Below are 13,034 nucleotides of genomic sequence, written 5' to 3'. Positions count from 1 at the left end.
ACTCCTTCCCCATCCTTAAGCTCTGCCGCTTGCAATTACCAAGGATCTTAGCACAAAGAGAAGTATGGCTTCGTGGATAAAAGTAGAAGTCTCGAAATCAGAATAATCTGGATGGAATCCTCTTATCAGCTTTATGATAGTGGGCAAGTCGCTCAACCTGCAGCACCCTTCATTTTCTTCATCTGTAAAACGAAAATAGCAGCTCTTTCACTGGGGTTCGTTAAATGAATGTATCTGGATTGAGTTGAGAATAGTAAATGAGACCGTCTACGTAAGGAGATGATCATGTCTCTTGCGATATAAAGTGCACTCAGCTGTAGTAGAATGATGTAGATGGTGATGAGGAGGATGTTGGTGATAATAGGAAGAGGTCAGTTGTCAGTCTTGCAAGTCACTAGTTGTAGTCAATAGCAACCCGGGCCAGCCTAGGCAGCTTCTTCCAGAAGCAGGCCCTGAATAGGACGTGTGTAAGAGATCCGCTGTCCCTGGAGACTCGACCCACTCCCAGCCCTCCGCGGAGAGCGCCAGCCTGCGTCACTTGTCCGACCTGCCCTCCACCCGGGCGGACCCACACATGGTAGGAACGTGAGGGGGCGGAGCCTGTTCCGGCGCCTCTGGGCCAATCGCCGGGCGGGAGGCACTCAGCCAATGGTAGAGGGGCTCCAGAAGCTCTGGGGGCGGGGCATAGAGGGGAGCTGCGGCGTCATAGGTCACTGGGCGGGCTGTGGGCGGGGTCCGCGGCGCCTACCGGGGCGGAGCGGGGGTGGCCGGAGCAGTCTGGACAGTCATGGCGGCGACGGCGGCGACTGCGGCAGCTGCGGCCCCTGCGCCAGCGCCCAGCACGGACGGCGCCTCTTCCGTGCACTGGTTCCGCAAAGGGCTGCGGCTCCACGACAACCCGGCGCTGCTGGCAGCCGTGCGCGGGGCGCGCTGCGTGCGCTGCGTTTACATCCTCGACCCGTGGTTCGCGGCCTCCTCCTCAGTCGGGATCAACCGATGGAGGTGAGGGGACCCGGGGCGGGGTGGCGGGGACGCAGCCAGGACCCTGGGATGACCGGCGAATAGCATGATCCCCCCCAACCCCTCCAAGGCCAGAAGGCCAGAGGAAAGAAGCCGAGACTGGGGAAGTAATTCGTTATGGTCCTAACGCGCCGGTGGTCAGGGCTCAGCCGCTCACAAAGCTCGTTCGCACTGTTACCCCTCTGAGCCTCACAACTGCATGCGGAACGGAGATCATGATCCCCGTTGTACAGATGAAACCCTTGAGCCCTGGAGACCCAAAGTCGACCCACCCAAAGACTTGCACCCAGTTGAGTGGCAGAACAGGGTCTCCTGGTCTAGAGCTCTTAAGGTCTACTTAGGGAGGGGCGGAAGGGATATACTGTAGTGTGAAGGCGGGACGAGTTTCTGCTCATTCTTCAAGTAAAGAGCCCATTGCTGGGCTGGGGAGGTCACTCCTAAGCCTCCGGCTTGTTTGAATCCGCCCTACCGCCCATCCTGGCTTCCTTGCACGCAGACCGTCCTGCCTCTAGCGGTGTCAAGAGACCCTGGCTTAGCATTAAATAAGGCCTTCTCCCCTGTATTATAAAGAAAGAAGCCCGAGGCATCTTCACGTGGAGTCACTTTGTGTTCAAAGCTCCAGAGAATCCAGGGGGATTCTCCAAAATGGGTTAAGCCCTCCTCTGGAGCTTTGACCTTGATAGAAAAATTTTAAAGGATCTAAAGTGTCACCCTTCATCCTCTTGTCATGATTTTAAAGGACAGTGGAGCCATTAGCGGTGAGACTTTAAGATTAGGGAGCAGGAAAGCTGTGATATCAAGGGCCCCTCTGATAACCCCCAGGAGATGGAGTCGACATGATCATGGAAAAAGATGAACAGGTCCTTAGTGTATTTTCTCTGTGAACAGTATTCAGACTGAGGAGTTTTGAGACATCATGTACCCGTCGCTCTTCAGAACACCTAGCGGCAGTTGCTGGGTTTGTTTGCATTGTTAGGGGAATGTTTGCTTGTAGCCTTGCTGCATCTATGGACAGGGTTATTTCCAGGATACCGTAGCTCTTGGCACACAATTCTTTTCTCTCTAAGGTGTGTGCCCTGCTAAGAGAGTGAGTGCTCCTAGCAGTGGGTCTATTCAGTGTCCCCTCCTGCCCCGTTTATATAGAGGGAACAACTAAAGATAGTCCTGTGGAGAGCCTGCCCACACTTTTCAGGCTGCCTTGTTGCTCTGTCTCTGCTCCAGTTTCTACAGATAGGAGGCTGGGTTTGACAAGCATCATCAAATGACCATCCCTAATGTGGACACTAAGCCAAGCCTCAGACTTTGCCCTGTACCAGTCAGAGCCAAGCAAATGGAATCCGACTACCTTTGTTACATTGTCATAGACTTTTATTGGGTTTTGCATTAAAACATTGCATAGTACTGCCTCCTCTTTTTTGATAGCAGAGCTTAAAAATCAACAATAAAATTCCTGTTGATTAAACTGCAGTTGGCTAGGAACCAGGTGTTTATAGATTTTTGTGGGTCACCGTTTTGTGATCCTGCTATCAGTTTAGTGAAGGAGAAAAGGAATGTGGCTCAGATGCCTGAGTCAAATCCTGAGGTCAGAAGCTGTGTAGGAATGCAGATATTAATTGATTACTTAATGACTGCCTAATATCTGCCAGGTACTGCTCTAGATGTTGCTAGGGATACAGCAGGGAACAAGCAGATGTGTCTGTGCTCCCAAAACGCCTGGAGCCTACATTTTATTGAAGGAAGACCAGCAAACAACCATAATTTAGTAAAACAAAGTACCATGAAAAACTAAGATAAGGGGACAGGCTAGAGTCAAGGTTCTCAATCTTGGCTGCTCTGCATTGGAATCAACAGAAGGATCTTTAAAAGATTCCTGGGCCCCTTTCCCCCCCCTTTTTTTTTTTTTTTTTTTTTTTTTTTTTTTTTTTTTGAGATGGAGTTTTGTTCTCGTCCATGCTGGAGTGCAGCAGTCTGGGCCCACTGCAACCTCTGCCTCCGAGGTTCAAGCGATTCTGCTGCCTCAGCCTCCCAATTAGCCAGGATTACAGGTGCCTGCCACCATGCCTGGCTTTTTTTTTTTTTTTTTTTCAGTATTTTTAGTGGAGACAGGGTTTCATCATGTCGGCCAGGCTGGTCTCAAACTCCTGACCTCAAGTGATCCGCCCACCTCCGTCTCCCAAAGTGCTGGGATTACAGGGCATGAGCCAGCGTGCCCAGCCCCTTTCCCCCAGTTCTGTTTGAATTGTTCTGGGTTATGGCCTGGGCATTAAAGTTTTGGGTTTTTCTGTTTGTTTTGTTTTTTTGAGACGGGCCCTGCTCAGGTGACAACCCAAGCTGAAATGCAGTGGCATGATCATAGCTCTCTGTAGCCTCCACCTCCCAGACTCCAGCGATCCTCCTTCCTCAGTCTCCTAAGTAGCTGGGACTCCAGGCATGCACCACCATGGCTGGCTAATTTTTGTATTTTTTGTAGAGATGGGGTTTGACTATGTCTCCAGGCTGGTCTCAAACTCATGGGCTCAAGCAGTCACCCACCTCAGCTTCCCAAAGTGCTATGATTGCAGGTATGAGCCACTGGGGCCCAGCCTTGGCCATTAAGATTTTTAAAGCTCTTATTGCAGCAAACTTGAGAAACAGTGGACTAGAGAACCTCTAGTTCAGTTTATTAGAACCTGAGCCAGGCAACCTAGGAAGGGTGTTGCAGTGCATTGGCAGGAAGTCTATGTTGGCCTTCAGAAGAAAGAGGTGAAGGAACACAAACAGATTGAATATGATAACTGCTCTTGGGCCTGGAAACATACACTCCCACCACCTCCACCATTCTGCTTGCTTCCTGGATCAATTGACGGCAGAGCTGCATTCTCTTTAGTGCACAAAGTTGGGCACAGAGGGGAGGGCTGGAGCCAGCCGTATATTGACATGACTGTCATGCGTGTAATCGTCCCATGGCTGTTTCTGGATTCCGAGAGGGGTCTGAGAGAATTGTGCTGCAGCATGACATCCTAGCTCTGCAGCTGTTTAAGTTGCCTCTGAGAAGCCTTCCTAGGAAGGCACCATCTGCAAGGAGGGGAGGCCCCAAAATCTGTGACTCTATTACTCTCCTGCTCCTCCTACTCTGACTCCCACACATTGTTCTTCGGCAGATGCAATCAGATTAAAATAACCATGAATGGCACTAAGAGTAAAAAAGGACTGAAAATGCAACGAAGAAATACACATATTGATTAGCAAGAAGAAGGCTAGCAAACTCCTTGCCTTGGTGGTGGTGGGAAGTTTATGGGCTAATTGTAGCTATATGAGCCTCAGGATTTTTTTTTCCAAGTGCTACTTGAAAAAGCCCTTTCACATTTTCCCCAGCCTCACCTCCCCCAGATTTGCTACATCTGGAAGGAGGTACTGCAGCACAAACATAAACAAGAAGAAGATGTGAGCAGCTTCTAGATTTTAAAATGGCCTCTGTGGTTTTTTATTACCTTTCTCTCCTTACTGCATCTTGGGTAGGTGTTAGAAACAATTCCCCTAGGCCGGGCGCGGTGGCTCAAGCCTGTAATCCCAGCACTTTGGGAGGCCGAGGCGGGTGGATCACGAGGTCAAGAGATCGAGACCATCCTGGTCAACATGGTGAAACCCCGTCTCTACTAAAAATACAAAAAATTAGCTGGGCATGGTGGTGCATGCCTGTAATCCCAGCTACTCAGGAGGCTGAGGCAGGAGAATTGCCTGAACGCAGGAGGCGGAGGTTGTGGTGAGCCAAGATCGCACCATTGCACTCCAGCCTGGGTAACATGAATGAAACTCCGTCTCAAAAAAAAAAAAAAAAAGAAACAATTCCCCTTCCACTTTATTTAAGTCAACTTGTTCCTGGTTCTGTGCTGCACCTCTTTCAGGAGCTTCTGGGACAAAGGTAATTTGTAGAAATAAAAAATGTTCCCTCTCAGCCCATTTCTCTCAGAATTGGTAAATGAGGTAAACTGGGAACTTCCCAGGATGCCCCAGGAGAACAAGTGTGCCTGTCTTCCTAGATGCTGAGAGCTGAACCCTGCTGGACTGGGAAGCGGGTTGAGAACTATGGTCTACTGGCTGGGAAGTAGGCGCTTCTCTGAGCTATTCATGTTGGTACCTGAGAGAGGCACTTTACCCTTCTGCTGCCAAGGAAATGTTTCCGTTTGCCCAAAGGGGCTAAAACATTCTTTATCTTTCTCTTTGAAATTAGGAAAGAATAGATATATTTTTAAAATAACAAGTATTTAATATTTAAGTATTTCTGTCAGTCAGACACTTAGAAATAAATCCCTGCCATAGATTATGAGCTTAGGTTGTCATTTTCCATGGGGCTTAAGCTCTCTTAATTAGGAAAAATTAATTTCTATTAATATCCTTCCTATGTAGCCAATCTGTGCCAGCCAATGGTATCATCTTTATTGTTAGATAACCCTGGCTTGAACCAGAGGAATTTGGTCAAGGACAGTCTGGACCCAAAAGAATTCACTATTATCCTCCCTCCCCCATTAACAACAAATAAATAAAATATTCCTCAACACAGGGTTGTCCATCTCTAGAGAAGGCCTTCCTAAATATGAGTAATTCATCAAAGATCTGATTGTTTTATTCCAAAAGGCTAGCCTCATAGAGTTCCTAAATTGTAGTGTCCTCTCTATTTTTGGAAATCCCAGTCTGGTTTTCTCCCATTCTGCCCGCCTCTGGCTCCAGAGCGCTTACGTAATAATGTAATTCAGTTGCACATGTTGTCTAATCCAAAGGGTGAGCTTTGCTCTCCCAGGACCATGTGCTCTGAATTTTGGCCATGTGAGCTCAGCTAGGAGCTGCCAAGGGTGAAGTGCCAGCCCCAGCACCACCACCTCCAATGCCCAGGCCAGTTTCCTTCAGGGTCCCCTCATTGGAGTAAAGAGGAGGGTTCTAAGGAACCACAGAAGCCCCAAGGTTCTCTCTGGTGAAATAATGCATGTACCTGCCCAGTGAGCCTTTGCCCAGTCACTGCACTGCTCCAAATGTGATACAAAGCTGTCACCTGGCAGGCCTCAAAGGTGGTACCCTGGTGGTGGCTTCCCATTCCCTGCATTCTCTGGCTGCCTGGAGTCTGGGGATACTGGGCACCCTCCCCACCTTTCCACCTATTGCATCCCGTATGGTTACTGTTCTGATCCCCCCCTTCCAGAGGGAAGTTGGAAGAAGCAGAGCTTTCTAGCAGCGTAGAGGAGATAGAAATATTTCTTTCCCAAGAGAAAAAGTTTAGTAGAAACAAATTAGAAGCAAAGAAAGGCAACTTGTAAACAGAGGCTAGAAGTAAAGTTTTCTAGAGCAGTGCCTGTGAAACTTTAATGTGCAAATGAATCACCAGGGAATCTTGCTAAAATACAGATTCTAATTTTGGAGGTCTGGGTTAGAGCCTGAGATTCTGCATTTCAACCAACTCCTGGGTGTTTCACAGCCAATGCTGCTGATTGTCAGACCACACTCAGAGGAGGAAGGATCTGGCAGCAGAGGTGTTGTTGGCCTTTGAGTTGGCATGTGGTGCTCCCTCATGGCTGAGCCTAGGGCAGCACAGCCTCGGTGTTCTGTTGAGAGGCAGTGGCTGGCTGAAAACGAACATGTTAAGCCTGACAGATTGCCTGGGTTTGAATTCTGGCCACTTATTAGGCGTATGATGTTGGGCAAGTTCCTAATCTCTGTATGCCTCAGTTCCTTCATCTGCAAAATGGGAATGATAATAGTACCTACTGGATTGGGCAGTTTGAGAATAAATGAGGTAATGTATAAACAAGTAGAATAATGCCTGTCATTGTAAATGTTTATTAAATGTTAATCATTGCCATTGTTATCATTATTTTTATTTAGTTGCTGGGTTCAGCAACTAAATAAAAGGCAGGCCTTCTATCTTCCCCTCATCTCTGCTTCCTGCTATAAACATCTCTTGTGAAAGAAGAAAAGGGCTCTCATAGGATTAGCTGTGCTTTAGAGATGCTGCAAGGAATCTCTCCTTTTAGTAAATGAGATCTAAAAATAAAGTTCTATAGAAGGCAGATTGCTACATGTTCTGGAACCCAGATTTCATGTGCATTTCAACCTTATTTATAGCTTCAAATCAAAGTCCTATGCAGCCTGGTGGACTGTGAGGGAAAAGGCCCCCGAAGTGCATGGCAAGGGCATGGAGCTGCCGATGGAGGAACCTGTGTCCTGGAATTTAAATCACCGCCCCTATTTCTAGACATTCTACCTGGCAGGGTCCAGGTTTCAGGTAGCCTGAGAACATTTGCATGGATTTCCCTTCCTTTCCTTCTAGAAGAGTGGTGAGGCTTGGGGGAGGCCAACACAAATGATGCACTTGCAGCTCCCTGTTCCTTTTTTGAAGGTGTCAGTTTTTCAAAACCAGAAATTCACAGAGGTGGAGCTTTTGGTTTGCATAAAGTGGCATTCAACATATTAGTCTTCCATGCCAACCCCTCAGAGAGTCTTCTGCATGCTGTTTTGCAAACATGATGCTTTGAGCCGAGCCCAGAGCTCACCCATGCTAGAATGTGGGTCTGTGGCATTGGCTGTGGGAGTGTGTCAAGTTGTGTACGTCAGAGGCAGCAGTGGGGGCTGGTTCTAGTTGGCAGCCTGGGAATAGTCACTGCCTCTGTAAGCCTCCAGTAGTCAGGGAATGTGACTGTGACGTGTTGCAGAGGAGGTACAGGGCTTCATTGTGCTCAAGATAAAATCTAGTCATTCCGATTGTTGACAGAGAAGAAGAATGCTGGGGATGGGTGGAGACCCAAGGGGTAGATAGCAGGTGCCTCAGAGGAGTCTGAAATATGCAGCTGACCTGTGGGTTCCTGAGGAAGAAGATAAGAATGTCAGTGGATTACCTATAGTCAGATTGCTGTTAGAGAAAGGGATTCCAAACTCCTGAGGGCCTGCAGAATCTCAGCCCCTGGAGCAGAGTTGGCATGCAACTAGAAATCTTTAGAAATGGGGCACAGAGCCCAGCATGGTGGCTCACCCCTGTAATCTCAGCACTTTGGAAGTCTGCGGTGGGTGGATCATTTGAGGTCAGGAGTTCGAGACCAGCCCAGCCAACATAGTAAAACGCTGTCTCTACCAAAAATATTTTTTTAAAAATTAATTGGATGTGGTGCACATACCTGTAATCCCAGCTACTCGGGAGGCTGAAGCAGGAGAATCACTTGAACCTGGGATGTGGAGGTTGCAGTGAGCCAAGATCACGCCACTGCACTCCAGCCTGGGTGACAGAACGAGACTCGAACTAAAAAAAAAAAAAAAAAACAGGCACCGAGAGGAAAATGTGGGTTTCAGAGTGACCACCCTAGGTTCCTGAATCCCAGCTTTGTCACTTAACAGCTATGGTCTTAGGCAAATTAATTCACCTCTCATTGTCTCAGTTCCTGATCTACAAAATAAGGCTGGTACTATTTCCCTTCAAAAATAGTTGAGAGAATGCACTGAAAAAGCATGACAAAACCAAAATCCCATTAATAACCTTGTTTGCCTCTGGGGAGGGAGGGAAGAGAAGACCCTTTTTACTGTGTACTGCTTTGTCACTGGAATTTTGAGCCGCATGAATAGTTTATCTGGTTATAATATTAATATAATTTAACTATAAAACACCGAAGGCACTCAGCAAATGTTAATTTTCTTTCCCTTACCCCTGGTGATCCAGGTCTCCTGCTGAAGTTCTTGCCTATCTGTAGTCTTCCCCACTCCCACCCCCACAAAATTATGAGGATATCTATTGAGAAGTACCTTCTAAGGCCTTCTCCCTCTTGGGATGAGAACCTGATTACCAGAGCCCGGAGAGGCCTGGAGAGTGAGCCACCTGCCAAACAGAGCCCTGGGGACTGGGGATGCATTGCAGGCTGTGAAGCTGTGGCAGCAGAAATACACATGGCCTAGAGCATGTGTGCAGAAAGGCAAGGAGTCTTCTACCAGAGTAAGTAGGATTTTCCCGCTATGGCAGTCTGGTCCTCTGCCAAGAAGACCTAGTGCTTCCATACCACAGCATTGCACTGGCTTTTCAGACGGTTCCCAAGTGAGTCTCACAACAACCTTGTGCTGGGCAGATACTTAATCCAGCCCCAGAGACCGCGAGGGAGTAGGCGACTTGCCTCTGATCACATAGAAACACCACACTAGGAACAGCTCACATTTATCTCATGATGTCTGTGTGCCAGGCACAGTGCTAAATTTTTTTCACACGTTATTCTATTTTCTTTTCTTAGCAATTTTATGAGATGGGTACTAACATTAGCTTCACATTGCCAGGGAGAAAACAGGCAAAGAGGTTAGGTTACCGCCTAAAGTCACACAGCTAGTAAGTGGCAAGGCCAGGATTTGAAGCAGAACAGCGTTGATCCACTCCTGGGCTGGAACCCGGGCCTCTCTCCAGCCCTAGTGATAATGGAGCTGCCTGTTGGGCATAAACAGTGAACCAGTTCCTCCCTGCTTTGTTAGGAAGGAAAGCCCCTCTTTGTGATGTTCTCATTAACAAGGCCTGTGTGGACTCTGCAGGTTCCTACTTCAGTCTCTGGAAGATTTGGACACAAGTTTAAGGAAACTGAATTCCCGCCTGTTTGTAGTCCGGGGACAGCCAGCCGACGTGTTTCCAAGGCTGTTCAAGGTAAGCATGTAGAGCCCCCAGAGAAGACAGTGAGATTCTGTGTCTGAGGGTTCGCCACAGCCTGAATGAGATGATATTCCGACTGAGAGAATGGAAACATCAGGGCTGGTCTGGCTCTTGCTGCTAGAGAAGTTGGGAACAAAGGCAGCCAGTTAGCTTGCTCTTGGAATGGAAACTGTGTTAAGGAAAAAAATTCTGTGAAACCAGTGTCTTGCTGGAAAGCTCCCAGTTCAGTCCAGACATAGGATGTGGTAAGTCATTCCACCCCGGATGCCAGTGACTTCCTTCAATGTTTTCTTGGCTGAAGCCAGCAAGATTTATTAGGGTTCCTTCTAAGGCAAGACTGAGAGTGGGGTTTCATGCCTAGCAAGGTGCGTTTCCCATCTTGCTTTGCTCTGCTTATTGGGAAAAGTCAGCCTTTCTGAGGAAGCTTCCTTGTTTCCCATGGGGTAAATGATTGATAGAACTCTTCATTTGGGTGCCACATAGGTTTCTGTTTGCAGTATCAGGGGGCCAGTCCACTTTTCCTTCAAGTCCTTTAAAAAGCATGTTCTAAGGCCCACAAAGAAGCACAGAAACTCATGGACAGAGGGCTCTGGGACAGTCTTCCTTCCTCCTCAGCAGCACACCATGATTTTCATGCCCCTCTCCACCCTAACTCCGAGACAAAAGTCATGTCAGGGCAGACAGCTTAGTAAATACATCATCCTTCAGTTTCCCTCCCCACACCCCCACACATAATTGCGCATACATGCACAAATCACACTGTGCTAGTAATTGCCCACATTCATTGAGGGCTGCATGTGCGTCAAGCGCTTTCCCAGTGCTTGTTTACATCAACTCACTTATTCCTGACAGCAGGCCTGCGAGGTAGCTCCTGCCATCCTGATTTACAGGTGAGGAAACAGTGATTCATTGTGAAGTTAATAAGTGGTGATCTTGGATTCTCTGACTCGAGAGCTGTGTCCCTACCAACCATACCATATAAATACATTTGCCTCCCTTCTCCCCGTGACATTGCCCTTTCTCTCCCCCAGCAACTCAGAGACCAACCCAGTTATAGCCCAGAGATATTCAGTCATTTCATGTATTTTGATTGAGCTTTTGCTAGGTACTAGGCCTCATACTAGGTATAAGGGTAATGATGATGAGTGAGACAGCTTGGTTTCTGCTCTGACAGTTCACACTAATGGGGGGAAACAGGCAAGTGATAGGCAGCTTCATTGTCATGTAATACATCCTGCAGTGGAAAAAAAGACAAGGTACAGAAGAATTATATTCAAGGAGGAGGTCAAGAAGGCTTCTTGAAGAAAATGTCATTTAATAATATTGTTATTATTGTTCACAGGCTACAATGGGTATTCGATCATGTAATCTATATGAACTACTAAGCATGGTATCATATAGGGCTTATCATATAGATAAGTCTTGGCTTATAGCAAGAGCTCAATAAATGTTTAGTGCTATTTATCCTTGAATGAGGGATAACTGCTCCTGCTAAGGACCCTCCCCCAGGCAGGACTGGGTCAGGACCAGCCCTGCCTGGGCATAGCCAGGACATTTGCCCCTGTGGTTCAGAACTTTCAGAGACCCTGCCCAGAGGCTTTGGTTAGAATGCGTTTTCTTCTTGCAAGTTGCATGCTCTAGGACTTTCTATGGGTTGTCTGTACAACCATTCACTGGGCCAGCTTGCTATGAGATCTAGAAATTCCTACCAGAAAGAATTTCCTCCTTTTCAACATGCAGCCCTCTGGTCAGTTTCCTCTGACCTCCAGACTAAGGATCGCTTCCCCCTTCCTGACTCTCTCAGGGCTGGAACCTATTAGCTCTGTTTGCTGTTGGCCTCAGGAGTGTTGCTGTGGAAACAATTAAGACACTTCACATAGCACAACTCTGCCAAGAAAACTAGGCCACAAGTCTGCAGGGCTGTGAGGAGCTCTGGGAAAAGCTTGCTGAGTAGGCGGAAGGCTGTGGTCCTGTCCCACCCATGAGTCAGTGCCTCTCCCTGGGACTGGGGGTCTCCCAGGAGCATTGTATTTAGTCTCTTGCTCCATTCTCCTGCCTCAAGGACACAGCAAGTGCACAAGGCTGCCGGCCTCTCCCCTGACTCCACTGTTGCTGTGCTGTTGGCCTCGCCTCCCTGCCTGCCCTCCTCAGCTTGTTTGCTTTCCACATCAAATCCCCGTTCCTAGTTTGTTCTGCTGCTCTCAGACAAGTCTCTAGACTAGCTCTGTTCTCTCCCAGGAAGGAACTAAGAGTCCAGCTTCCCCCTTCTCCCCAAACACGTAGTGTTGAATATAACAGATCCTCTCCCCACAGGAATGGGGAGTGACCCGCTTGACCTTCGAATATGACTCTGAACCCTTTGGGAAAGAACGGGATGCAGCCATCATGAAGATGGCCAAAGAGGCTGGTGTGGAAGTGGTGACTGAGAACTCTCATACCCTCTATGACCTGGACAGGTAAGAGATAGGGCCCAGGAGTCAGGTTACCAATTGTGAGAATTCGTGATTTGGGCCCCTGCTGAGCAGAACTCAGGGAGGTTCTGCAATAGGGCCACCTGACCCAGGAGGCATGGCATCTTCTAGAAGCTGGAGGAGAATAGGTCAGAGTCAGGGCCTGTAGAACAGGTCACAAAGAGCTTTACTCGATTTGGGTGGCAGAGAGGCTTGTTAGGCCCAAGGCATGGAAGTAATGAGGATCCACACTCAGGGCCTTCACAGATCTGCTCCTAGTATGCCTGAGTCCCACCTGTGCCTCATACTCCCACTTCCATCCTGCTGGACAGCTGCCCTTTGACCTCAGTGGACCCTGTCTGTTACCCCCTCCAACAGACCTCTGTTCACAAAAGTCCAGTTGTTGTACCTAAGATGAGTTCCTAGGCTGGGCATAGTGGCTCATGCCTGGAATCCCAGCACTTTGAGAAGCCAAAGCAAAAGGATCACATATGTCCAGGAGTTCAAGATAAGCCTGGGCAACATAGTGAAACCCCCGTCTCTACAAAAAATAAAGAAATATGTTAGCCAGGCATGGTAGCACATGCCTGTAGTCCCAGTTACTCAGGAGGCTCGTGTGGGAGGATCGCTTGAGCCCAGGGGGTTGAGGCTGCCATGAGCTGTGACATGCCACATCACTTCAGCCTAAGTGACAGAGCAAGACCCTGTGTCAAAAAAAAAAAAGATGAGTTTCCCGGTTCTGTGATTATCTGGGTTTTCAGGCCATGTTGCTTGGTGGTGGGGAGGGCTCTAGAGATCCCTGCAGGGAGCTGCTAACTACAGAGGAACCTCTTCCCCTGGTGACAGCCTCTGCGCTTTCAGAGATTCTAGGAGGAATTCCTCTCCTCCCCTTCCCTGCCAAAGCTGTCACCCTCCTGCTGCTGCTG

The 13,034-nt window shown here is 48.3% G+C and overlaps 1 protein-coding gene across 1 annotated transcript in view; it reads left to right on the top strand.

The window, feature by feature from the left end:
• Positions 1 to 702: 702 nt before the first annotated feature.
• The window catches only part of CRY2 (cryptochrome circadian regulator 2), a 41,062-nt gene continuing 28,730 nt past the window's right edge, over positions 703 to 13,034 (top strand). The window contains exons 1-3 of the mRNA XM_032283508.1: positions 703 to 1,002; positions 9,544 to 9,652; positions 11,972 to 12,114. Coding sequence (XP_032139399.1) covers positions 788 to 1,002; positions 9,544 to 9,652; positions 11,972 to 12,114 — 467 coding nt within the window. The 5' untranslated portion in view covers positions 703 to 787. The remainder of the gene's footprint in view (positions 1,003 to 9,543; positions 9,653 to 11,971; positions 12,115 to 13,034) is intronic.

Source organism: Sapajus apella, unplaced genomic scaffold (genome assembly GCF_009761245.1).
Source record: "Sapajus apella isolate SASKATOON/1434 unplaced genomic scaffold, GSC_monkey_1.0 scaffold14, whole genome shotgun sequence".
In the NCBI taxonomy this organism is placed as follows: Eukaryota; Metazoa; Chordata; class Mammalia; order Primates; family Cebidae; genus Sapajus; species Sapajus apella.
The sequence above is the reverse complement of the archived record's forward strand: the minus strand, read 5'-3'. Positions and strand labels throughout refer to the sequence as shown.